The sequence below is a fragment of the Cyprinodon tularosa genome, unplaced genomic scaffold (assembly GCF_016077235.1).
Source record: "Cyprinodon tularosa strain WSP-4 unplaced genomic scaffold, ASM1607723v1 ctg214, whole genome shotgun sequence".
Lineage (NCBI taxonomy): Eukaryota > Metazoa > Chordata > Actinopteri > Cyprinodontiformes > Cyprinodontidae > Cyprinodon > Cyprinodon tularosa.
Genome location: NW_024038796.1, coordinates 614616 through 642055, shown reverse-complemented (window position 1 = coordinate 642055; position 27440 = coordinate 614616). Strand labels below are relative to the sequence as shown.

The window sequence follows — 27440 nt, the reverse complement described above, 5'->3', positions numbered from 1 at the left end:
TGTTTGAGTGCTGCTCTTTGCTGTGAGAGCACGTGAAGGGTTACATCAAGTGCTTTTTAAGTGTGATGGAGTGTACACCTGAGGACAGGAAGAGAGGATTCTTTCTATTTGTTTTTTTTTCTTTTGTTACAAAAACCTTGAAGCAGTTAAAGATCTGATCACGTAAAAAGAATTTAACACAGGTGTGTTGGCAGCTCCCAGAAGTTCAGAACATTTACATCACACATTACATTAAACCAAACAGTATAAATTCAGATGATGCAACTTTTCATCCAGCTGCAGGTGGAAATAGTAAAGGCTTTCCAGAAAACACAAGGAATAAAAAAAAAAGGATGTTGCAGAAAACAAGAAGTCTTTACATTACAGTCAGTGGTCACAATCAGATCGCCGTCTTTCAACAGTCTCAACAAACCCATCAGCAAAGTGGTGCAAAATAAGAACAGCAACTATTCAAAGCGGAAGGTGAGACAACAAAACATAGATTTTTGGCAAAAGTATTAAATCTCTAAATTATTGAGGGTTAGCGGGGATAAATTGAATAACTATATAATGAAATAAAGCACCATAAAAACACAAAGTGTGTGTATGTATATATGTATATATATGTATATATATATATATATATATATATATATATATATATATATATATATATAATTAGTTATTTAAAAAAAAAAAGACTAATATTTAATTTCATAATTTTAAAGGCATGTTTAATTATCAGCACTTCTTTTTGTATTGTCCATATGTTGACAGTATTTATTTCTTAAATAAAGCCATTAATAAATCTATTTTCTAGGTTTTATTTATGTATTTTATGGTCCATTCATATTCATTAATTTCATATTTATTTCATTTTGCCCCCTGTAACCCTTCATGACAAATACTTCCAGCTAACAGGTTTTTCTTCTAAATGAGAACTCGTTTCTCAATAAAGCACTTAAAATACAGGTTTAAGAACTTGGGATTTTATGCAATTGATCAAAACAAAGGAGAACCTACATTTTATGGAAATACGGTTTTTTCCAATATTTTAATACCTGAAACTATAAAATGTTGACACCCCTAAATAAAATTCAGGGCAGCACTCACCTTATTGGTAAGTGGAGTTTAAGTTTATTGTAAATCATTATTATTACAAAGGAATGTGGAGAGATTTAAGACTGTTAAAATCCTCATATATTTAAAAGAAATAGCGCAAAAATGTACAGAAACTATCTTAATCCACAGTTTTAGGTGTTTTTCTTTTAAGAAAAATGGGAATAAGTTTCAAACCTTTAATGTGCAAAGCTGGTGAAGACAAACAGTTTCAGGTTTTTAAATGGTTTGGAAACTATACAGTGTCCATCCATTGCACAGCTATGTGCTACTTTGTGTTGATCTGTCACAAAAATCCCTTCACACATAAATATGTGGTTGTGAAATAAAATATAAAAACGTTTGTCATATAGTTACACTGGACTTTTAGAAGATATCCAAGACATAAAAGTTTTGTTTTTTATAACCCAGGTTAGCTGATTACTAAAATCTGTTCTTGGATAACAAATAGCTTTAAATTACTGAGGCTGTGTTGACATCTTTGTGCTTTAAAGATCACTTTCTGATCTAATAATCCCCTTGAAGGTAAAGGAGAATACATTACTCATGTCTGACATCAGTGTGAGCAGAGGACAGTGAAGTTTATGAGCTGAGCGATCGCCAGGCCGATGCCCCCAGCTGTCGGCCAGTCCAGCACAGAGCCCCTCCTAAGGCCGCAGCTGCCGTCACGGCTAGGCTGGCCTTAAGCACTGCTCTGGGATGTCTGTTGAAATGGGCCGGAGCCATGCAAGCCAACAAGGCAGAGGTCACGAACAAGGTGAACAAAATGGAGACAGCTGTGTTAATGGCCACGATCTGACCAAACTTGGCAAAAGGCACAATGACGCAGAAGAAAAGAGGGACTGTGGAGATTGCTGTGGTGACAGCGCTGGACACTATGGCAACGCCCACATGGTTCACTGCCTCCAAAGTTCGCCTCTGCCGCTCAGCTGAAGGCTCCTGTAAACAACCAGATAAAATGAATTAATTTAAAAGCATCTTCTTCCACCACTAATGGACCTAAAGAAGACAAAAAAAAAAATTCTTTTTTTTTTTCAAGCAGCTTGAAAAAATTATGAAACTTTCAGTGCCTTTCAACAAACCAAACTTGAACCTTTTCACAGTAGGTCATGTTTAAAGTCGCAAACTATAATATCTGTGTGACTGACCATTAGAAAGTAATGCAAAGTGGAGGAAAAAGGAAACTTCTTTTTCAACTAGTTTTTCAAAACGTGCTAAACATTTGGGTAACATGTGGATTCAGCTCCTTTTACTCTAAAATAAAATAAAAATCCTCTAGCCTTTAGAAGTCCTCATTTTAGTAAATCGAGTCCAACTTTGTGTCATTTTAAACTGTATTAATCCATGTGTTGTGCAAAGACCACAGAGATCTGTCTGAGAGCATCAGTGAACAAACGGCATCAAGAACCAAAGAAAACAGCTGAGGAATAAAGTAGTGACATTTTAAGTTAGATTTGGTTATGAAGAACTATTAAACTATTTTTAGCATTTAATTAACAAAATTAAACCCATTAAGACAAAATAGTTTTGGCACACTGCAAAGCTGCTGGAAAAAACCCCATAAAACATATCCCCCTTCCAAACTAACAGCACAGGGGAAACGACATCACATACACACACAGAAAAAAAAAAAAAAAAATCTGCCAGCAGACAGTCAATCAGAATCTGACTGGAAGAAAACTATTGGTCATCCATCCATGTCTGGCTGTTATAAGAGAACTCCAAAATGAAACCATGTTAAAAAAATAAATAAAATAATTATCTGAGGCAGCAAACTAACACTAAACACTCCACCTCCACTGTGAAGCACGGTGGCAGCAGCGTCATGCTGTGTTGATGTTGTATGGAGCTTCATCCAGAGGCTATGTTCACACTGGAGCCTAAAGTGACCAAAATCTGATTTTTTTTGCCCATATGCGACCTGTATCTGATCTTTTCATGAAATTCTGAACAACACAGACCCAATTTTTTCCAATGCAAACCTGGCCAATTGGCTACTTGGTCCTTTCAAATTTGACCTGTGTCTATACATTTAGGTCACATCCATCCACACTGAACATCATTAATACTTAACAAAGGCACCTATTCTGCATCTTTCTAAGCAGAAGCATGAAGAAAAACAACAACCATGCGGAGAGCAGTTTTTATTTCCAAAATTCTTGAAAAGATTTTATTGTTAAAGCACTGGCTGAGGTTGGGAAAAAAATTAAAGATTGCAAGATGCCCTTCAGCAGTACTATCCATTGTGACGTCATTGCATCCTCTACTGCACATATGGGACACTTAATTTGTGTGAATGCGGTTCACACAGGAGATCACATACAAGTATATTTGAAAATGTGAACAACCACACAAAAGAGTCGGATTTAACAAAAAAAATTGAGCATTAATGCCTGCAGTGTGAACTTAGCCTAAAAGCAAACCTTTTAGAGGTTTGTTGCTTTTATCTAATCAGACTAAGTATGCGCTATGGTGCAGAAAGGCTGGGTAAATATATTCTCTATATGTGAAAAGCACATAACAAAATATGCATCAAAATATAAAGGTCCCATATATTTTACAAATATGTGACCAAATGTGAAAAGGTTCAAAGGAATAATAATAATAAGAAGAAGAAGAATAGCGTTTGATGGCTTAGAGCTGCAACAATGAGAGAAATGAGCTTTCCCTTACAGAGTTCTGTCCAGGCATCGTGGAAGCCGTCTCCCCAGCCAGCAGGTATCCCTCCACCAGGTGCAGACAGTAATCCACAGAAGATCCGACAAGTATTGACAGAGAAATTGCCTCCACTGCTCCCATCTCCCATCCCAGCCAATACATGACAGCCACGACAAGACAGATCACTCCTGTTGAAAAAAAAAAGGACCCAGCCTTTAAAACATCTACACACATGGCTTCCAGGGACATCAGAACCACTTCATCTCTTACCTATAATTGTGATGAGCACAGGCAGCAGCAGCAGAGGATGTGCTGTAAACACAGAGACAGCAGCCACACAGATCCCAAGAGAGAGCAGGAGACTCCAGAGGGCACTTTCCACACCTGGAAAGATCCGATTTCATTATATCTATACACCTCTGCACTAATAGGATTGTAGATATAAAACACTCAACTTAATAATACACCAACCTATAATTTCCATGAAGATCTGCTTCCAGTGCTCACATGTCTGGAAACCTCGCTGGAGAGCAGAGGTGGGTGGGAGGCTGGCAAGCTGCTCCTGGATGAAGTTCTCCCACTGAAGGAAGTCTGAATAGGTCTGAAAGGAGGACTTCCCCTTGTATGTGGTCTTCGGAGGGGAGACGCGAGGGATGAATGGTTAGGAAATGTCTGCTGAGGGAAAAGTAAAAGATAAAAGGGACTTACCGATTCAAAGGCCATGGACAACCAGCGAACCTTCCCTCCATGCATCCCTACTGCTCCGTGGGAGAGCTGCCCAGGGAGGAGGTTGGGTTCAGGCAGAGATTGGCACTCAGGATGGAGCAGCGGAAGAACAGAGGAGAGCTTGTTTCCTAACAGGAACAAAATAAGCTCTACCAATCTCCACACAACATCCCCATTATGAAACATGCATAGTGCTGCTGGTGGCAACATCATGCTGGGGGAAATACCTAGGCACTGTAAATTTGAGATTTTTCTGTAATACAAAGAGCCTCATTTATCTGACTCCATCAGTAATCATGGTTATCAGTAATAAACTACATTTTTTACTGTGAAAAAAGTTATACCATTAAAACAATTTTTTAAAAATGTGTTAAAGTTAAAGGTATAGTGGAGGATGTTTTTTTTTGCCGTTGGATCATCAAAATAAGTGGTCCTCATAATTGTCAATCATTCTGGCGATATGTTTACGTAAGGCCGTCCTTTTTCTGCAACATGCGCACTTTCCGATGTATATGTGTGGTTAGCAATGGTTTCAGCCACTTATTGAAGCTTGCCTTTGTTCTTTTGGAAAATAAACTTGCATGAATGATTCACACAGCAACTTGTAAACAGAGCGTGCACGAGGATAAATGGGTCGTGCATGCTCTCGCACACAGTTAATAGGTATTCCCTTTTAGGAGTGGGTACAGGGTTGTGCATGCATTTTTTTTTAAAGTGGAGAGGGCGGTTCTTTTCAAAAATTCGGGAAACTCCCTACTATACCTTTAAATTGATAGAAACTATTTTCACAGAGCAGTTAATTTGTGTTTGATGCAATTTTTGAAATTATTCTTCGGTCTGAATACTGTGATTTTAAGACTGAACATAAAAAGACTCATAATTTGTACATTCAACAACCCAAAATATCTCATTGTTTGCTATGAGGTGTGCAATGAAGATTTATAGACATTTAAAAAAAATGTTTGTCAGAATAACCACTTTGAGATGTTTTACCTGAGGGCAAACACTGAGCTCCTCCTGGCTTCACCAGTTTTCTGTTGGCACCGACAGCTTTGCAGATTTTGCAAAGATGGCCCATCTCTTTGAAAATATCAAAGTCTGGATCTAGTATAACACTGCCCTTTAAAAACAATGAAATAATATCAGGGAATAATTACAAAAATATGTCTCTGCATTAATCCCATTTTATCTAAACAATTTGTTCACTTTATATATTTCTGCAAATCCTGCAAAAAGTTTTTTAAAGTCATTCAAAGACAGCTGAGCTCATTAGTAGTAGTGTGCAGATCCTGCTGTGAGTAGTGTGCTGTTACCCTCACCATGTCTCCAATCACATGGTTTTCCCTGTTTTCGCTTCGATTCACTCCCAGGATCCCAAACACGACGAAAACCATGGCCCCGGTGTCGACCAGAGGACGCACAGCTGGGCGACCACAGGCACCGCCCATGCACGGGTTGAAGCCGGACGTTTTGGATGCTTTTGTCTTGGCAGCGGATGAGGAATCTTAGAAAATAGAACGGGAGGAAAATCTCTCAACTGTGTTTGTTTATTCAGTGTAAAAATAGCTGCACGACTGGAGTGCTGTGGAAAAAAAGAACCCTCCGGTGGGTTTACAGAGTGCCACTTGAAGAAGCTGTCATACAACAGCATTCTCTCTATTCACAGCAGTCATGACGTGGAGTAAATGACAAAGAAAAGATAAGCTAGAGAGACACATACAGTGTTTTCCTAATGAGCTGAAAAATCATCTTTGTGTTGATAATGATCTCAGACAAAGACACTAGCTCACTCACCGCTGGGGAGAGGGCTATAAAAAGATCCCTTTAAGGGGCCATCAGGCCCAGAACTGAAGCCACAACCAGGCGTTTTGACACACAGTCTGCTGGGATGAGGTCTCTGGTGGCACTGAGCAAAATAAAGCCTCCTGAAAGCAGAAAGCAGATTTTATTTGATAGATTTGCAGCCAAAGCCACTGGAGAATCCTCACTGGGGCACAGAATTTATCATTCCACCTGCTATTCTGCTGCAGAGACACTGCAACATAAAAAGAAAACTCTGGAGTCCAGCCATGGCGGGGATCACACGAGCTGGACGTGAGCATCCAGCTGGGGTACGGCCGGTACTCTCTGGAAATACACACTGTCATTCTGCTGGTGTAATTGTCGAAGGGATGACTAAATGCCTGTTCAGACAAAATGAAACATTATTATGGCAGCACCAGTCACAATATCATAGTGAAGACGACTTTGTTTGCAGCCCAAACCTGGAATGACGACACCTCATCGTGCTCTGTGCTGCACACTTTCCACGGTGATGGGACGCTGGTGTTCAGAGAGAATCTGTAGATTGTTGTGGAGCCTCCTTGAACCAGCTTTGACATGTACACAGTCAGCAAGGAGCCTAAAACACCAGAACCAGATAAAGCTATGGAGTCAGGTGCTTCTACGTAAGTGAAGATCATCATCATCATCAACATCACCCTCCTTACCTGTTGTGTTTGTGCCTGGGTTTGTTTTGATTGAGATTTTGGGGGCAGTTGAGGCTGTTGGGCTTTGACTTCGCTGATGTGTGGAAAACCTCAAACCTGAAGGAGTGTGTGTGTACAGAAGGTGGGGCTTTTCCATGAACACACCTACAGGATAAAACATGCTTTTAGGGGAGCACTTCTCGGTCTTTTTGTAACAAGGACAACAGCTTCGAATAGAATTTCCAAGAAGCATAATGACAAAGATTTTTAAAGTATAAAGGCACAAATGGCATGTGTGGTGTGTGTGCATGTAATTATTTCATTTCATTTAAATTAAACCTTTAAAGTCGGGCTTTTAAAAGAAAAGTCAAAAAGGCTCTGCAGCAGGTTTTACCTTGAAATTCGACTTAGACCATTTTTGTATACACAGAGTGTATGCAAAACAAAATTAGGTTTTGTACAGCTCTCATGACATTTCCTTTCAATTCAATATGGTTGCTTTGCTGTTAAAAAGGTTTGACAGGTTTTAATTTGAATCTTCTGGTATTCTGCATCTGAGTAGTTCTTTAAGGACCACAGTACAGCATCACTTTCAGTAAGGGTTTTCTATGGTGTTTACCGTAAAAGTTGAAAAGAGCAAATGAGTAAGTTATTTGCTGGTATTACTAATATTAATTATTCTGTTCACTGAACAAAAAGTTAGCAAATCTCCCCAGTTGAATTTGTTGTTTGGTTGAGTTTGTTTCTATTGCCAGATATAAGCTTCACCCTAAAGGAGAATTTAACACAGCTTTAATAGCAACAACAACTTGTTGCTGGTTCACTGTTGCTTTCTGTTTTTTTAATGGGGCCTCAATTTTTATCCCTACTGGACCTCTCTTTAAAAAGCTTATTAAGTGTTACAATTTATGTAAAAATCTTCCTTTGTTCGGATTCGTCTTGCTCCCATAGTTTTGTCTACCTTAGATAAAGCCACATTGATTATATAATATGCATTTAATTTAGTTTTATTATTGCATATTTCTAATGTTTGCTGTTTTGCTCTTCCTTTGCAAAAAATTGCAATATTTTTCTCTATTCTCATGTCATTCTTATGCAATTACATTTGTTTATTGCAAGTTAAATACTTCTAATTTGTCTGTGTGTAGCACCTCATACCAGAGCAAATTCCGTGTTTTTGTAAAACACTACTTGGAATTACAGGGTTTTCTGATTAAAAACAAAAAAAGAATAAATCCGTAAATAAAGTTTGTTAAAGGTATAGTTGAGGATGCTCTTTTTCCGGGTGGATCACCAAAATAAGTGGAACTCCTAATTGTCAATCATTCTAGTGATATGTTTATGTAAGGCCATCCTACGTGTTTGTCCCCATTTTCATTTACCACCGGTGAGTCTGACATAATGGAAAAGTTGCAAATCTTCTGGAAAGTAAGCTTGTATGAGCGATGCAAACAGCAACTGTTAAACAGAGCTTGCATGAGGATAAATGGGCTTGTGCATGCTCTTGCACACGTTTAATAGGCGTGCCCTCTTGGGAGCGGCCACAGGGTTTTGCATGTGCAGTTTTTTTTTTTAAAGTAGAGAGAGCGGGTCTTTTCAAAGATTTGAAAAAATCCTCCACTCTAACTTTAGGTCTTAAATCTCTTCTTAAGAGATTCTCTGGGTTTTTTCAGTTTGTTAGGTAATAGCATAAAAAACACAAAACAAAGAAGTCATCTACCTACTGAGTGACTGCTGTTTAAAAAATGAAGCAGCAACTGCCTAAACCCCTTTGCTGTTTCAATTGGAGAGGAAGTCCCTTTGCCTATTGGCACCTCTTTGGCAAATTATTAGCTTCAAATAACAGGCGTCTGAATAAAGACAACAAGACAGCTTTCTACTGCAGGTAGGATATGACCTGCTTTCAAATCTTTCAACAGAAACGCTCCTTAAAATGTCTTTCACTGTCATAGTCTCACCTGAGCACATGGGGCAGGAGATTCCCTGACCACTGAGGTTGCTGCGCAGAGCCAGCAGAGTCTGAAGGTTTGTGTCCTGTCGGAACAGGAGGGGGGCATGGGTGGCTGGTCTCAGGAGACAGCAGCAACCCGCAGAGAAGACCAGAACCAGGAGAAAGACGCCTGGAACGGCACCAAGACAGATATTAGCAACCAGGTCTTCTTTAACAGGGCGGCTTCTAGGATGAAATAATAAATGATCACTTAGGAGTTAAGTTTATTGATTTCCTGTTAATACAGCAGCCGTGTAAAAAAGCCTTCAATATTTTAAAGCAACATAGAGGTTAAAATATCCCAATTAGAAATGGAACACTTACTCAGTAACCTGACATTCACTTATCTCTAATTTCTACAACATAAACATACATTATAAAAAAATATATATATGTATAACATACAGCTTAATTTAAATGTAGCCTAAAAAGGAATCCTATTTAATCTATCTTATTTAAAGCTACAGTGTGTAATAATTACAGGCATATAAAGTCAGAAATTTAATATATTATACATAACTATGTTATTTATCATCACCTATGAGCTCAGCCTTTTAACCATAATATTTGCGTTGCCTTAGAATTCGTTATTTATAATTACATAGGAGCGGGTCTCGCAGCCATGGAGGCTGACATCTTTGCGCTACGGCAAGCGCAGAGGCAACAAACTAGCGATTGCGAGATCTCCCATGACGCTCAAAAATAACTACGGCAAGTTGAGAGAGATGAACTGAGACGGTACTGAACAGTAGATGGCAGTATTATGCCTGAGAAGCGTTTAGTCTGCCTGAAACCAAAGAAGAAGAAGAAGCAGGTATACTGCGCCTCAGTAACAAGAAAGGTGAACAAGGCGGCAGGCGTGAGTGACTTTGCAAACTGTTTGGCACTGTGTGGCCAAACATCAGACGAATGGAGGATCATGCCTACTCTGTATCACAACGAAAAGCGGCGGACACCGAACCCCCGTCATCTAAGAAGCGGAAACACGACGAGAATAAACGCAAGCGTGACAAGAAACGACAAAAAACACGGATCAACATTGGCACGGCATTTACACGATGGAAGTCACTGATGGAGGAAAAAGGTTTTCAAAGTGACGCTCAAGTTGCCAGTTTTCTCTTGGACAGGTAATTAATCCTACACACACAATTGTCTAATATCACTGCAGTTTTTGGAGTACAGGATGCTCAGACCTGTCTAAAACAATAACATGCTGCGTGATGATGCTGTTACTCTCCAGTATACTTATTCAGCAACGTCCCTGACGTTTCACAGGTAATGATTCAGTAATTTTCTGTAAAATAATTTTCTGGATATATACCTCGGTTACTTCTCTCCGGCTCCTTTGGAGATCTTCAAGCCTTTCCTCCTCTGCTCTCACCCCGCTGGCTCCCCTCTCTCGCCTGGCCCTAGCTGCACGGCCTCCCTGCCTTCGCCCTCGTCCTCTCCCTCTCCCTCGCGTTGTAACCCCCGTGCCACCAAAATGACTTGGACTCTGTAAACGGGGGATATATATTCTTCCAGCGAACACAATCTCGCTGTTAAACTAATGACTACAATTACTTCGTCTGTTTATATCACCATGCAAAGCAGCTCACCAAGACGTCACAACGATGTAGAAAAAATAACGGGTATATTTATTATCTTAAGTCTACATGAAATCTATACCCTACACAGACTAATGATATACTATCTGTAAAATTATCTATGTAAACAAACCTCATCACTTGAGAGGGTAGGTGATGTGGACGTCGTAGAAGAAATTTTGTCCCGTAACGCTCGCCGTACTGTTGGGGGGGAGAAGCGGTGGGGGGGAGATGTTCATGTTGCTGCGGTCTGTAGTCTGACCGCTAGATGTCGCTGAAAATTACACACTGTAGCTTTAAAAAAAAAAAGAGTTTTGATCATGCATTGTTTGGACATTTTTTGGTTAACATATAGTTACACCAAAATAGCAGATTTCAGTGCAGGGATGTTTATTCTGGTTCAAGTTGTCCAGAGTCATCATTTAATCTTTTTCCACTAGCACCATTACAATTCTGAGAGGAGCTCAAGATTACTTCAAACAAAATAGTTTTTAAGCGGAACATGTAATGATTGTTAAAATGTTGAAACATTTTTTTCATTAAATAGAAATGTAATATATCTTTTTTTTGTAATTTGCAATAATTAACAGCAATTCAAAATGTAAAATATGGATAAATAAGGACAATTATTATAGCATTAAAAAATATTGATAAAGATTTTTTTTTATTTCTCTGATATTTTGAAGCACAGCTTCCATCCATCCATTTGTTTCTTATTGCTGCAGAAAAATCTAGATTTTCAAGGCCTGAAAAGAACCATCTGCTTTGATTTCCTCTTATCATAGAAAACACTGGGATGCTCTACTCCTTATAAGCTAAATATTGAGGGTCAATCAGTGGAAAGAGAGGAAATTGGATTTTGTCTAAGATTTTCCAGGATAGTTTTAGCATGAAAAGAGAAATAATGGAAAGCAACCAATGCTCAGTGGTAAATACAGTGGAGGGCCTGTGATGCTGTGGGTCAGTATTTTTCCCAAAGGTCCTAGGAAGTTTATTAGAGTTCAAAGTATCATAACTAAATATATATTTCAAACACCAGAAGATTAAAAATTAAATATGGTGGGTTTCATCTATTTATGATGCATAAAAAGTCAAAAATGAACATTTGAACAGGATAGAAATGTAGATCAACTCAGAAGTTGGTCACAAGAGAAAACATTAACTAGATCTAAGAGAAAAGAAGATCCAGGACTCTCTGTCTCTATATGCTCCAACACCGAGAAGCGTTAAAGTGCTGCCCTGATGCCAACATGGGCTGTTGAGCAAAGCGTCAATAGCATTAATACTATCACTGAAAAACAAGTGTTTTTCTCACACTGTGAGTTTTATCATTTGGAAGTTGCTTTTTTACCATTTTCTATAAAATACAAATTCCTTTAAAGGTCACTTTTTGGATGCAGACAAACCTGCGGGTTTTTTATCTGCAGCCTTTGTTAAGAAAATGTCCTCTCATGTCCAATTTGAGTGAATTCATGTCATGTCTCACCTAAAACCGCTTTCCGATGCCTCACAGCAGGCACAGCCACTAAGTGCTTCAGGCCCCATTGGAGTTTTGTGCTAACCACACCCATATGCTGCTGTCCTGTAGAGGATAATGGTGTCTCCACTGTGAGGGAAAGAATGGCTGCATCGCTGTCTGTGTCACAGGAGCCTGCCAAAAGGAGAATGACCTCAGTGATGCCTCAACAGCTGTGTTTTATAGTCAGGAATCATAGCCTCCCATTCGCTGCCTCGCCATACCGTCCACTTTTTGTAAAGGAGATCATAATCTCACCTGGCTCCATGTCCACCGACAGAAGTGCCACATCATCATCCTCATCTGACAAAGGGCTGTAGCTCGCTGACAAGCCTAAGAGCAACTTCACGCTTCAGAGAGAGGACAGTTTAGTGTCAGAGGCAGCTGTCTAAACTCTGCACAGCCACCACAAATAACACCTCTCAACTAAGCAAGGAAGCAGCAGCTCACCAGTTTAACCAGTCATGTTCGTGAGGCTCCACATGCTGGGTCCAGATACACAGGGCTGCTGGCATCAGGACAGACACCCAAAGCCAGGCGCAGCTGACAATGAGGGCCATGAATAGGCCAAAGTCATGCACGGCTGGGATCTGAGTGTCAGTTAAACGCAGCACAGTGTAAAGGACCTTCAAACATTCAATTTGTGCTTATCGAGCAAAAACGGATGTCTGCTGAGAGCAGCATTTCTATTCATCCTGTGCAGAGGAGTCATTTAGACTTCCTGTAGACATTCTATTAAACGGTGCATTTCTCTCGCCCGATTACCTGAGAAAAGGTGTTGGCGGCGTAGGCAGCTGCAGTCGTGAAGGAGGTGAGGAACGTCGCCCTGCCGGCGGTTTTTATGGTGTAGATCATTCGCTCCTGAGGGTGCCGTAGATGGGAGGCCTGTCTGAAGGTGCTGATGAACACAAACACATCATCCACACCTGAGAGGTGAAGAGCAGAAATATATGTTTATTGCAAAGGTGAACACTGATTTTATAAATGCTCATCCAGAGAACAAAAAGGACCCCAAAAAAAATCCTTAAATGGAAACTTGCATTGAACTACTCTGGCTTGTTTAGCATAAAGTTCAGAAGAGATGCAGATGACAGAAAGGATAAAAAAAAAAAGTTTTAAGCGAACATAGTAATGAGTGAGATATGATTACACAATTATACAATTTAACTGCTGTGGTAAAAAGAAGGAAAACCTTTGATAATTATTCAGTTATAATGTAAATTATTTATGTAAGCCAAGTGTATAAAACTACAAACCACTGATTCAATCATGTTGATATAGATAAAAAAAAAAACAGGCAACAAAAATATAAGAAAAAAAACACAAAAACAGCAGGTTAAACTTGACTATAAAGAATCTGATCTGTTAGCTGCATTTATTCTTCTAAAGTCTTTAGTACTTTTGCCAAAGTTTGCCCACAAATTCTAACTTTAAATACATGTTATTTGGATTTGATGGAGCAGATGAACAGAGGAAAACTGTAAAATTATAATATTTCCAATTTGACCAAGTCTTCTTATTATATATCTAACCAAAAGGTCTGTACGAAGTTATCATATGATTGATATTCTAAGCAAGAGCAGATTCTATTAGATTATTAATCTCCTTTTCAGAAGATTCTGCCTTAAATAAGCATAATAATCTGCCAGTACAGCAAGAAAACATCATTTGGTAAGACTTCTTTTTTGAGAATGTATATCATGATTCCCAAAGTCTTACCAAGAGTAATTATCTGGCAGATTATTTATCTTATTTTAAATATTATTTTAATAAAAGATAAAATAAAAAAAAAACGAACAGAATATGATCTGTTGTAGATGCAAAAGGATACATGATCTAAAAATGTTGACAAAGTGCACCATATATTTGCATTCAGCTGTTTTTGTAGAACCACATTTTGCAGCAAGTAAAGCTCCAGCTTCTACTGTCCCTGTCCATGCTGCTGCCACCACCATGCGTCTCTGTAGAGATTTTGTTTTTTCCACACTTATGCACACAATTTTTGTAAGTTATCACATACATTCCCAATGAACTAAGTCCAAGTTTGTGATTTTAATGAACCAATATAAAAACTAAAAACAAATCCAAAGAACATCAGAGCAAAAACACACTTTTAAAAGCCATGGAACAGATAATCTACAGAGGCAATACACTTTTGATGTAATTTTTCAGACAGCTTTATTGATTTAAATTCACTGATTATAATTAATTATATATATAAAATCTATCTGATTTTATATGAAAAAATAAAAGAAAAAAATATTTAAGCACAGTAAAAGTAATTTGCTGACCCTGATAACCTATAATGCAGTCATTTGAATAATAAAACACATTTCATGGTTACAATTGCTATTTTCAGAAGTAAAAGAACATGATTACATGGAGGAAATTATCAACGGATTAATTTACCGAAAAACATATTTACTCCTAGAAATACTTTGTTTATGCAAAATATATCAAAAGCATGTTTGGCTCTTTTAACACAATTGCCTCATTGTTCTCTGTGATGTAATAATTTGAACAAGTTAGCATTTAAACATTGTTGCTCCATTCTTAAGAGGAAATGAATAATCTATGTGTGTTTTGGGAACTATCACTTTGATTTTCTCCAAGACTATTCTTTAATTTCAGCCTTTTTTTTTTATCTTGAAGCTCTAATTAATTTTAACCTGTACTTTCAGTACATGAAGAATATATATTTGATTTTTGTCTAACTTTAAAGAATCTCTCAGGCAGTAAAAGTGTAAAAAGACTCAATCATTGTTTTCTTTATTTTTCCTTTTTCTTTTGGTCTTTATGTTCCTCTGATCAAAGGATTTTTTTCTGATGAACAAAACTGCCTGCAGATCAATCCTGTTTATAAAACAACACAACCTAAAAATAAATGCAGACTTTCACCAAGATAAATGCACGCTCTTACCAATCCCAATGATGACAAACGCTGCCACTCCGTTGAGAATGCCGAGGTACCTCACTCCAAAGACAACATGGTAGAGAAAAAGAGCCATCAAGCAGCTCAATCCGATGCTGGCGAGTCCAAAGAACGTCAGAAAGACTTCAAAGAGAACAAAAGAAAAAAAAAACTGAGCCTGTTCACATTTCAACCAAATCTTCAAAGAGAAATGACACAAGAAATAGATCACACTATCTGGATGGGGCTGATCACTGCAAACCAGGGTTACATTTTTTTTAGATGAAATTTTATTTTTAATTCATGTAAGATGAAAAAATAAATAACTGATCACAAAAAGAGAGAAACAGATCTTATTGTACCAGAAAAGGAGGTGAGAAAGTAGACGAGCGCAGTGATGCAAGCTCCGCTGATGACAGCCAGCATCATATCATTATAAAAGGTGTGTCTCACTTCATCATCAAACAGCTCCGTCCCCCCATACAGCACCTTCACCTCACTGCAAACAGGAATACAAAGAAAACAACCTGGGACTGAGTTACAGGCCTTGTACTATGAGCCTCGGTGCTCCAAATACTTAAAATGAATAACACTCAGCTCTGAGGTGAAGTGTCTGACCTGGTAGACTGCTTGGCCAGCATGCCTGCATACTGAACCACAAAGTTTTTGAAGCGAGCTCTTTGCTCATCTGCTCGATCCTGCAGGGAGTAGAAGGACGGCAGGGGAGCTCCAAAGTGGATCTCACTGCGTAAAAGGGCTGAAGAGAGATGCTCAGGGGAGAGACTTTCATCCACGTACCAGTAGAACTGTGGGTGGGTGATGGCCAGACTCAGGGAACCTACCACAAAGTGCCAAGAGATGAAAGCAGAAGTTAGGTTAGCTCGACTCAGAGGTTTTTTTTTATGATACAGTGAAATACAAAAGATTTTATACAGCATCAACTTTTACATTTTCTCAGAAGATAACCAGCAGTGTGTTTTATAGGGATTGTGTGAGGCAAAAAACAACTAATAAAAAACCCAAAGCACTTTAATGTGAAGAAAAACTTTTTTTTTCTTTCTTGCATACATTTTCAATGCATGAGTACTTAGTATGTAGTTTTCTCTGCTATCAGCCTCAAGTATCAAGATTTTAACATCTACAGACTGAAATTATTATCGCGATGTTAGTTTGGCCAGGAATTATCAAGTGTTTCAATAGACTAATATAGATTATAACATAAAATACCACTGTGCCTTGATTACATTGTTTAGGGTGGTGGTTCTTTTGTTTTTCCCCCATTTTTTTTCTTTCTTTCCAGATTACCCTGCATTACATCTCTGGATGTCCCAATACAGTTTTTTTTTTCTCTGACATTATACTGATGTTACTATAGTCAACAACAGAAAGTATAAGAACAACTGCCTATATATTATTAACTAACCTTTAAACAGAAGCAGATAAAAGCAGAGTGTTTCTATCAGATTGCTTATATCGGGGATTTTAGAAGCAGGCTAATATGTTCTAATATCAATTTTCTTTTATCAATATGAAATCCATAAATCCATCTATCCTTCCATCAACTATGATCACTCTCTCTGCTGCTGCTGAGGAAAAAGATCCCACAGGATAATGCAGTCTCTACCATGTTTGATTGTGTTTCATTTTTTAACATAGTTCATAGCGTTTGCATAGGTAAAAAAAAAAAAAAAGAATTTCGGTTAAACGGTTTCCAAAAAAAGCATCTCATTCAACAGGTTTGCTTTATCCCCTTCATCACTTGTGGGAAGCTGTAAAACTGATTTTTTTATTACTTCTTTGAACAATTGCTTTTTTATTGGCATATTTCAAAAAAGACGATTTGCAGGGTTCACAACTAATATCTGTCTTGAAGAGACAAAACAGTAGATCTCTGTGGATCCTTATAGAGGTACCATTAGTATTCTGGCTTATCATTAATAAAGGCTCTCGTTTCCTGGCCTGATCTTTCAAACAGATGGCTGTTTCCTTGATGGACGCTTTGCAGAAGTTCCTTGCTTTTTACCTCTTTGGATAATGGATTAAACAGCACCCCATGATGTGGCTAAAGCTTGGAACATTATTTTATAATCTTGGTTTAGGGGTATCAAAGTAAGTGAGGCTTAATACAAATGCAAACACCATTTTCTTTGTACAAAATTTTAAAAACTACAGATCCTCTTTTATCCACTTAGAGTTTATGTATATGTCTATAACACAAGATGCTACAAAAAATACATAAAAGTTAATTTTTTTTTAACATGAGAGCATTTTCATAATAACGTATTGTAACTGGATCATCTTGTTGACTTACCTTGAATATCAGCCAGATCTGGGCCCATGCCATCATAGTATATCTTCCCCGCCTTCTCACTGGGGTAGAGGTAAGACAGAAGTGAGCTGGGTGGGGAGCAATAAGAAGGCCCCAGAGGCAGATCCCTTAATATCTCCATAGGTTTCCAACAGAACTGATGAAACTGAGGATGCTGCATGAGCAGACGCTCCACATGGTGAACTGTCTCCAGACGCTCTGGGGTGAAGATGTTGCGCTCACCTTTCCCCTGAGCTACAAAAACCAGCTCAATCTTCCACAGAGCCTGGCTCTGCATGTAGTAATTAGGAGCAAATCTGCGCCTCCTAATGAGTGAGAAGGAGGAATTTCCATCTTTTAATCCCTGTTCCTCTTCAGCTCTGTTACTTAAGCTCTTGTCCATCTTTATTCCTCCCATACTTGAGTCAGGCTCAGTTTCTGCTTCTCCTCTCTGATCACCTTCTGTTCTTAAAGTGTTGTCTGGTTGAAAGGAGGACTTTACCTTCTTCCCTTCTGTCCAGTTGAAAACCCCCTTTTCATCCAGCTTCTCCAGGAGAAGCTCCTTTAGAGCCTCAGACTCCTTGTCCTCTATGTCCCGCCTGCGTCTGTCCCAAGACCCAAGCTGAGTCCTCACAGCAACAGTGAGAGCATCAAAGCGCTCAGCTGAGAAGTGACTGTGAACCTCAAAGGCACTGTAGGAGAGATCTATGTCCAGAGGAGGGCAGTAGAGCAGCATGTAGGCGAACAGGGCAGAGGGCATGAGGAATGCTACCCCTAAAACCACCCCACTGGCCCAGGGTTGTGTGTACACCCACCCCACTCCACTCCAAACCCCACAAACCCCTTCACTCCCCGACAAACAGCTCTGCCCCGCAGCGTGCGTCTCCCCATCCTCCTCCTCTTCCTCCTCATCTCCCCAGCTGGTGCCAAACAGCAGCGCCTCGTCCTCCACATCCATGCTGGCACCTGTGAGCGACACATTACACCGCTTCATTATTACTTTCTCACAACTCTGACGGCTTCTTCTCCTCGAGTGAGTGAACACGAGCAAGAAATAGATGTTTGAATTTGGAACAGTTGACACAAGCATTAAACAAAATGAAGGACAGGGGGACTTCCAAATCTGTACTGAACAAGCAGGGCTGTGAGGGAATGAACTGTGTCCTTAAGCTGCTGCAGACCAAGGTTCTTTCTCTGGGTGGCTCATGTGGAGGAAATGAAAGGGATAATGGGGAAGGTGGGAAGGGGTTCAAGGGCTTATAGACAAGAAAAGGTGGCAGCTTTTTGCTTTAAGATGCTGCTCACAAGAGCTTGAGGTGAGACAGAGTAAAGCTGTGATTTTATTCCTCTCCCTGTCAGCCCTTATCACCAGGAGCGAGTCCGCTGGTGGCTGTCGAGGTGCAGTGTGTGTGTATGGATGTGTGTAGAAAATTAAATATACTCACCTGCCTAATTACTGACAGAAAGAGCGAGCGGGGTATTAGAAACTGTTGCTGGCTTATCTCCTGTGATGGACAGCTCTTGCCTAATGATGTCAATGGGTGCCTCTTATTTAAACTCTCATGCTCATGATATGCTACTGCAGACAGTTTGCATGCTGATGGTAGTGAGCTCTCTAACTGCAGCGATTCATCCGGACTCTTTAGAAGTGAGCTTAAAGGTCAGTCAGGTGGAACACTGCATGGTGATGAAGAAGAAACAAAAGCTGTCCTCTGCCCTGCAGATGAAGTAAAATCCATCAGAAGATTAAGCAGCTGGCATTTTTTGATCAATACTAAAAATTATTAAGAATTTTTTGCTTAGGAAGTGAAGACAAATGTCTCTTCAGAGACAAATTCTGAACCCCAAATTAAGTTAGACACTAGCTGATCTGACTTTGTTTTTCCGTGCTCCGGGAACTGACAGGTTTATTTCCCATTAGAAATAGGTGGGTTATTGAAATTGCATAAACTTTTCTTATAGTTTAAATCCCTTTACAATAACCTGATAAAGAAAGTGCCAGAGTGACAAAAGTTTGTTGCATGCACCAGAAGGTGCAAAGCATTGCTTTTTTCCTGTGTGTTGATGCACACTGCCTGTAAGTTTGCTGAAAGGCTAATAGAGTTTCCTTTATCAAAAAAAGAAAGACAGACCAATTTGGCTGTTTTTAAATGTTTTGCATTACTGAAAAACTTAATGCAGCTGCTCAGTGGGAACAGTGGGTAGCACTGCTACCTTGCTGCAAGAAGGTTCTGAGTTCGATTCCCGGCTTGGAGTCTTTCTGCATGGAGTTCGTATGTTCTCCCTGAGCAAGCGTGAGTTCTTTCCGGGTACTCTGACCTAACCTGACTGTTAGGTTAATTGGCTTCTCTAAATTCTCCTTATTTCTGTGCATGAATAGTTGTTTTTCTGTGTTGCCCTGCGAAGCACTGGTGACCTGTCCAGGGTGTACCCTGCCTCTCGCCCATAGACAGCTGGAGATAGGCACCAGCACCCCTCGTGACCCCAGCTGGGATAAGCGTGACAGAAAATGGATGAATGAAAAACTTACAGCAACAAATAATCACTGTAAAGCTACAGCGACAAAATCTAATGTGTTTATTTCAAATTGTCTTTATTATTGTATCCAAATTAAAATAGCTAAATAAATGCAATATATTTAGCGATTTTCAGTTGAAGGGGTGAAAAATTAATGCTTAATTACTAATAAATTAATAAATCAAGCCAGCTTACCTCTATAATGCCACACATGTTGCTTAAACATGATGATTTTTAAACTCTGAAAGAAAACATCCTCCTCTTCCAGAGTTTATTATAATGGGCAAAGATATCTCTAAGCGGCGCCGGATATTATCCATTACTTTAAAGAGAGACATTAAGATGATATCCTATCAAAACAAATATTCACTCTGAGGAAGCAGAGTCTATCCTTTATGAATGTTAGGTTTTCAGAGACTACTTTCACATTCGATACAACCATGCCTACAGCTCTGCAGCTCAACCCAATTAATACTTAAGGGATCAGTTTAGGTGAACTGTTGATGCCAGAGCGAGCAGTGATTGCACCACGCTCCTCTATGGTGTTAGGGGCCCTATATGTAAAAGGGATTAATCACTAAGGTGTCTGTCTACTTTCTTCCATCATCTGCTCCAATAAATAAAAACCAATAACCTGTAACATAGGCAGAGAGGATTTAACAGATTTCCATGAGCCTGAACTAAATACTGAGATTTGCTTAATACACACATACATTTTCCTTACAACTCTACCTCCATGTAAAGAGAAATAAATCACTTTATTCATTGCCAAGTTTCACTGCTATAAAAAGAGAAATAATAAACCAAAAATATAGCTTGTGTAAAGGCTGTTCCTAATGATATGATGTGCTCAAGCTTTCACATTTGCTCTGTGGCAGGTATGTATGAACAGCCACTAGATAATGAAAGATTCAGAGATGTTGGACGCTATATTTAGTGTAAAATCTTACGGTTTCGCTCAGAAGGTGTGAGACAAGTCCATTTATCTACCTTGTATTAGGGAGCCATGGCCAGCAGGGGGCCCCGAGGAGCCTCAAAGTCTGCTTATACCTTGTGCCGGCCTCTGATATTTTTCATTTTGTACATTAAGATGTCATAATATGTTTTAGGAGCATGGAGCATTTTTATTTCTTTTACAAACAAAAACTAATTAGACGCAGATGTTTTATGAAAACATGTTTTAGTATAAATATGGTGATATCATGAAACCATTTTACTCCTGGTTACAGTCATCACAAGACTCATGTCTATATATCTACAGAATGTGTTTGTGTAACAGGACAGCTCAACGTGTGTAACGAATCAATCATTGGAAATTTTTTCACTTCCTTTTCAATAAGCTTCTAATATTCAGCTTTAACACTACTCAGATGGGCTGAAGCTTTTTAATGTCACATTTTCCCCTTTTATGTAACAGATAATAAAGCCACTGGATATGAAAAACTGAGAGATCCACACTGAATCTAATATTCTATAAAGGACACCAATTTTCAGCTATTTAATTCATTGGAACAACAGAGAAAGTGCACTTATAATGTAAAAAGGACAATGTTAATATGAACCTCCTGAACTCTAAGGGGAGTCATTTAGGTATTATTTCTGTGCAATTTGTCAGTCATCCAACTATCCTTCAGCTGCATCTTGATTAATCCAGCTTCTGTTTCTTGAGGAGTAATGATAAAAGTGCTTGAACCCTTTGAACCTCCCAACTTGATCAGTACTTTTTAAACCAATCTTACACTGTTGCTACATCTGCAGGTCTTTTTTCACAACAATATTACCAATGTTTAACATCGAACAAATTACTGTTTTCCCCTCTCTTCTTAACGCTAAGTCAGATTGGATGGAGAACATCTGTGAACATCATTATTCCGACACACGGGTATTTGTGTAGGTTTTGAACCTAAACCGTTCTGCAGCAGCTCTGTCAGAGTTGTTGTCTTTTTGGAAGGTTAACCTCCTCTTAAAGGTTTTTTTTTCAGTGCTTTCCCACAATTTATCTCCTTCCATCTTCCTATCAAAGCTGACCAACTTCCTTGACGGTGCTGTAGAAATGCATGCATGTGAGGGTTTGGTCCACAGGCATAATGTTTTGCATGAAGAAGAGAAAATGTATGGTCTTTTCTGATCAGAGAACCTTTCTCCCACATGTTTGCTGCGTCCCCTACATGGCTTGAGCCAATCGACGATGCAGTCTGGAGTGGCAACTAATGATTATTTTGCAAATCGACAAATATGTTAATTATTTCTTCAATTATTTGATAGATAATTTGATAGCCAAAGGTTCCTTAAAGAAGACTTTTTACAAATTTAAACCAGGTGAAACTAAAGATTTTACAGTAGTTCTGGATAGAGCATATTGACAGATGAATAAAAAAAAAAATCTTAAATAAAAAATGTTTACATTATTTTATTTATTTATTTATTTTTTTACAATTTTGGTGTAAATGCTGGTCTAAGTGGGTTGCTCTGTCATATTAAATCATGTTTTACAGTCTCTATACTCCAGGTAACGATTAATCAATTTAGCACTGCTGCCTTGCAGCAAGAAGGTTCTGGGTTCGATTCCCAGCCAGGGTCTTTCTGCATGGAGTTTCCATGTTCTCCCTGAGCATGTGTGGGTTCCCTCCGGGTACTCTGGCTTCCTTCTACAGTCCAAAAACATGACTGTTGGGTTAAATAGCTTCTCTACATTCTCCTGAGGTGTGAGTGCGTTTGCAAATGTTTGTTTGTCCTGTTTGTCTCTGCGTTGCCCTGCAATGGACTGGTGACCCCGTCCAGGGTGTACCCTGCCTCTTGATAGGCACCAGCACCCCTCATGACCCCAACTGGGACAAGTGTGTCAGATAAGGGATGGATAATCCATTATTTCAGTAATTGATTAATCACAATTAATCAGATTAATTAATTTAGCCCAAATGCAGTCATAACTCCAAAGCATCCATAAAAGCTATGAGGCCTTCAAAGTGCAGCTTCATCTACAAAGATTAAACTCCATTTACTAATTCAGCCCCTTCTGCAGGTGTCAGTTTCACAGAGATTTTATTTAAGGGTGTCTCAGTAAAAGTGGCAACTAAAAAATGGACAAACCATTGAAAACCAACCATTGTTTTTTTAACTTCCCAATAATGAGCTACTTTGTGTTGGTTTTTGAAGTTTATTGGAATGTAGCTCATTATGTTAAAACTGCAAGAGGCATAATTACTTTTACAAGCTGTTTTGATTTGCTGCAGCCTATAAGCAGACTTATTGGTTAGCTGTAATCACCCATAGCTATTACAGCCATATAAGCACTGTAATGTTTTATCTAGTGTAAAATGCAAAGTACATGTCCACGAGCGAGAAAGGACCAATTATGTGATATTTCCTAGAAAAGAATGTGTGGGATATTATTTTTTCTATTGCTAGCCAATGAGACTGATAACAGCTGGCGGGTTTTGATCATTCGATTCTCCTAATTGAGTTTCATTTCTGTCTATCCCTGCCTTGTTTTAATAATGGCAGTTCTTGCATCGACTGGAGAAAAGAGAAGACTCTCAGACGAGCACAGAAATATAATGAGGTGTGGAACGACAAGTGGAGACGATAGAACAGCTTGGGTGATGACAACGGATACCCTTCACTTATTGGCGTTTAGATAATAATAATAGAGTGAAAAATATTGGAAGTGCATAGTTAGATTTCCACATCTAGATTTACAAACATTAGATGAGCTGATTCCTGGTGCTAATGCCGACTTTTCTTTAGAGTTGTTGCATATCCTGAGAGCATGTCAGTCATTAAGCCAAGGTTTGTGCTTCTCCCCCCCCATCTGTCTCCAAGCCTCTCTCAACACCTGCTGGTGAAGATGAGCAGACCTAATGAGAGTGGTGCATGGCCTGAGGGACACATCCTTTCCCTTCTCTGATGACTGACGCTTCTTCACATTCAAGAAAATCACGGCAATAATTATGAGCAAAGTACAGCTGTAAAGCACTGCGGAGATGTGGTATAACTAATGCGTTTTACAAGACGCCGGATTTGTTCAGCATATTCTGCTTTTTTTTTTCTGCAGAGATTAAGAAGAGCAGTTGATTTAAATCCCATGGAGGTGAGGATTAAAACTAGACTGTAATCTGACTTCCTACAATGCGTGTTTGTGGGGATAAAAAAAAAAAGCTGCCTATGAGATAAATCCTGGTTATTAAAGCCATTTTGTTAAAGGTGAGTCACTGTTTTGTCTTTTTTTTTTCTTAAGATGCAGCGCCCTGCTCTAAAACAGGGATGATAAATGCATGAAGCAGCCTGAGCAGAGCCTGTGTGCATGTTCTGAGAGGACTGAACCTCCTCTTGTATAATGTATGCTGTGTTACTGGATAACCTTGTCTGCACCCCCACATGTTAAACTCGCTTAGGAACTTTCACTGGAGCTTTTTATATTTATATTATTTTTCTAAAACTCTTGGAGCTCAGTTGTTCCTGCTGTACAGCAGGAACACCTGAACATGAGCTGCATGTAAGGAGGCTCTTAGTGCAGAACGGGGATGGAGTAAGCTGTCTCAGATCAGAAGCTCAGTGAGAGAAAAAAAATATCTAAACAACTCATTTTGTAAGGGGCTAGATATTTAAAAACTTTATCAAAACAAAAAGCAAACATTTCCCCCCGTTTCCAAGAAAACAAAATGGAGCATGGCTTTAAAAAATAGGGTGCTTTCCTTCTATTTGTGTGGCTTTGCTGAGATGAACCTGGCTTTAATATAATAGATAAACCTCAAGACATAAGGAAGTGGAAGAGTTCATTCATTTCAGTAGTTCAATTAAAAATGTACAGATTTATCAAAAGCAGTGGAAGGATTAAGGGATTGCTGTAATGTTAAGGAAGCTCATGTTGTTCTTTTAAAACTCCTCCAGATTGTCTGTATTGGATTTGGTGTCTCTCATTTTCTGCATTTTTATACTCCATAGACTTCCTCTGGCTCTCAGGTCAGGTCAGTTTGCTGGCAGATTGAGCACAGTGACAACATGGTCATTAAAGCAATAGCTGAGATTTTTTTATTTTTTTTTCAGAGTAGGCAGGTGTCAAATCCTGCTGAAAATCAGCCTCCCTATTAAGCCTGACACAAGAAGGAAGATGGAGGTCTTCTAAAATGAAAAAGGTGGACAGCAGAATGGACTTTGGATTTAATAAAAGTTCATGCCAGCAGATGGTAAGGCTTCCTATATTATTGCTGTCTTTATCACAAGCCTAGACTTTGATTTCCAAATGAAATAAAAACAATTCCAAACACTTCTCTGTATCGTGGCTCCAGGTTGGATTCAAACCCCGACTCAGATTAATCCTTTAAATTCTTCATTTTATTTCGTAATCGTTTTAGTCTGTGGTTATCCCTGCTGCTTGTGCAGTTTTACACACATTTTCCTTTCGCTGAACTTTTCATTTAAATCCTTCTGTAACCGATGATTATCAAAATCAACAGGAAGAAATCCTTTAAATGTATAAACTAATAAGATCAAAACTCTGGCACAGAAGGCCGTCTTTAGGAAAAAGGAGTGGTATGATAAAACAAAGATGCATGCAGAGGAGTGAGGTTAAAGCAATAAACCCCAAGAAAGTTTGGGGTATGTTTAAGGCATGCTGATGGTAGAACTATAATCTGTGGGGTTTACAACATAAAAATGATATAGGAGTTATGCAATCTCCAGATATTAAGTCAATTATGTGACCCAAGAGAAGCTGTTCATGTTGTAAAGAAAACACATTTTATTTATTCTGTTTCCCAGGAATAAGAAAAAAGCAGCAACAATAAGGGGGGATTGGCCAATAAGGTCATGTTTTTGAACACAGTGTCTTTTTTTATATGAATCCATGCAAGATCATTGATTGCCATCCAAAAAACTCCAATATTTCATAAAAATGTTAGTGGCTCTGAACCAGAATAAAATGAAAATGCCAAAAACAGTTTCACCACCTTTCTTTTAATCCTAAGTAGGAGCTGGGTGCAATAGCAGCTTCTTCTGAGCATGAACACTTTACTGGTCATTATTTTTCTTGGCTTACCGAACATTTGAGTCACTCTTTATCTCCCACTCTGGTGCCCTTTTCCACTCTTCAATCTCTCTGCCTTTTCTGCCTCTGTCTTTCCATCATAGGGGAGATTTTTTACCTTGCCGCTGACGACAGCTTAAAGAAAAAAAAAAAACACCCCTCCCTCATTCAGCTCTACCTTCATCAGTTTATCTCCTCTCCATCTCATCTGATATGGATGCCACATGCTGCCTCCTTTGCCCCCACCCTACACACACAGCCTGATGTAAAGTCAGCTGGAATACCACCCAATTTAAAGGCGCATTGATTTCCCCCACCGGTGCTCTATGAATACATTTCTTATGCATGAGCACCCAGAATGATGTTTATATTCGATGTGCTTTCTATTCTCCTCCACGGCCTGAGTGTTATGCTTCGACTCAAACTCCCAAGATCCAATTTAGGTGAACAGAGGTGCTCATTTCTCTCATGGCTGATGAATTACTCGTTACAAAGGTGGAGGAGCAGAAGCAGAGTGCAAGGTGAGTAAAGCATGTTGGTGATGAAACATTTTTCCGCCTCCTGCTTACTGCTGAAATAAAAGGACTAAATAAGCCCTAAATGTGCTTGATTATTTTTTCTCTCATTGGATGTGTAATTTACAAATTAATCCAAACTTTTCCTGATTCATAAAACTAATTAGCTGGCATTCATTTTGCAGATGAGTGCCATCAGTGATTATATTATCTTTTTTTTTTTTTTTTTTCCTAAATAGGTAAAAAGGCAAATACCTTGAACAGTGAGGAAGACTTACCTGAGGCTGATTACCCAGGAATCACAGGTGGAGTGTTCAGGCCTCCCTGGTCCACTTTTAGAAAGCTGAACTTGCCCTCTGCAGTTGGATCTGCTCCACGCACCGATATCTAAGGGGAGAACAATGATCAAACTGCTTTTTTGACATAGTTAATAACTCCCAAGGTGAGCGAGATAAACCAATGGAGTCCTTATGATAAAATGACACACACACCATAAAATCCACTTTCCTCCCTCACCCGTTTTGAATCTCCTTATTCAAACACTAGTTCATTCTGTTGTTTTTTCTCCCTCTGTTTCAATGCTCCTAAGTCCTTTCCCTCCTGCTCTGGTGCTTCCCTCCCCTCCTTTCTTACCCGGTTGTCGAGGCGACAGTCAGCGAGAGACATTTCTTCCCCAGAAGCTCCCCTCTCTCTCTTTCTCGTGGCTTTGTTCAGCACGCTCTGCTGACTGGCTCAATACTGGAGGAAGCACAAGGAGGGAGAGTCAGCTCTAACCCCCCCAAAAAGATGATGCTCCTAGGCAAAGAAAACCAAACGGGGTGTTTTTGCCTCAAAAGAAGAGTCGCTGTGAGGGAATCAGTCCTTATTGAGCTGCTTTTAGGGGACCATGTCATAAGAGGTATCTTGATGCTGCAGTAGAGCCCCCTCTCATCCAGCTGGAGGTGGTATGGTCTGGTCCAGACTCAGTTGGTGGGGTGTGCTATAAGAGGGTGATCAGAATAACTGGCTAGAGTGAGGGACAGATTAAAATAACCGCCTAATCAAGGTTTATTAGCTTTCAGGTTTGTTTTCCTTTGTTAGATAAATCCCTTCTTGCTTCCCTGAATGTATTTTAACACTGTG

General features: G+C 39.2%; 1 protein-coding gene across 5 annotated transcripts; it reads right to left on the bottom strand.

Annotated features, from left to right (window-relative positions):
* Positions 1-1019: 1019 nt before the first annotated feature.
* disp3 (dispatched RND transporter family member 3) lies at positions 1020-27018 on the bottom strand. Of its 5 annotated transcripts, none has more exons than XM_038285776.1 (23): positions 26952-27018; positions 26597-26705; positions 18707-18978; positions 17265-18227; positions 15572-15791; positions 15316-15452; positions 14963-15097; positions 12808-12968; positions 12493-12632; positions 12301-12392; positions 12013-12177; positions 8909-9070; positions 6972-7115; positions 6747-6883; positions 6496-6665; positions 6277-6407; positions 5802-5986; positions 5476-5602; positions 4465-4610; positions 4228-4387; positions 4027-4140; positions 3772-3944; positions 1020-2037 (listed from the first exon to the last, which is right to left on the bottom strand). In XM_038285776.1, the coding sequence occupies exons 4-23, from the start codon at positions 18217-18219 to the stop codon at positions 1681-1683; spliced, it is 4011 nt and encodes a 1336-aa protein (XP_038141704.1). In that variant the 5' UTR covers positions 18220-18227; positions 18707-18978; positions 26597-26705; positions 26952-27018; the 3' UTR covers positions 1020-1680. The 5 variants fall into 5 exon arrangements, with proteins under 5 accessions (XP_038141704.1, XP_038141705.1, XP_038141701.1 ...); XM_038285777.1 differs by having other exon boundaries at positions 26835-26962; XM_038285773.1 differs by lacking the exon at positions 18707-18978.
* Positions 27019-27440: the final 422 nt, after the last annotated feature.

Bases quoted from the DNA above. Each gene is read 5' to 3' on its own strand.
- disp3 (XM_038285776.1), bottom strand. From the start codon at position 18,219: ATGGATGTGGAGGACGAGGCGCTGCTGTTTGGCACCAGCTGGGGAGAT. The intron at 12,178-12,300 runs GTGAGATTATGA...TCCTTTTGGCAG, and splicing joins GTCGGTGGACATGGAGCCAG to GCTCCTGTGACACAGACAGC. The intron at 4,141-4,227 runs GTTGGTGTATTA...GGATCTTTCCAG, and splicing joins GATCTTCATGGAAATTATAG to GTGTGGAAAGTGCCCTCTGG.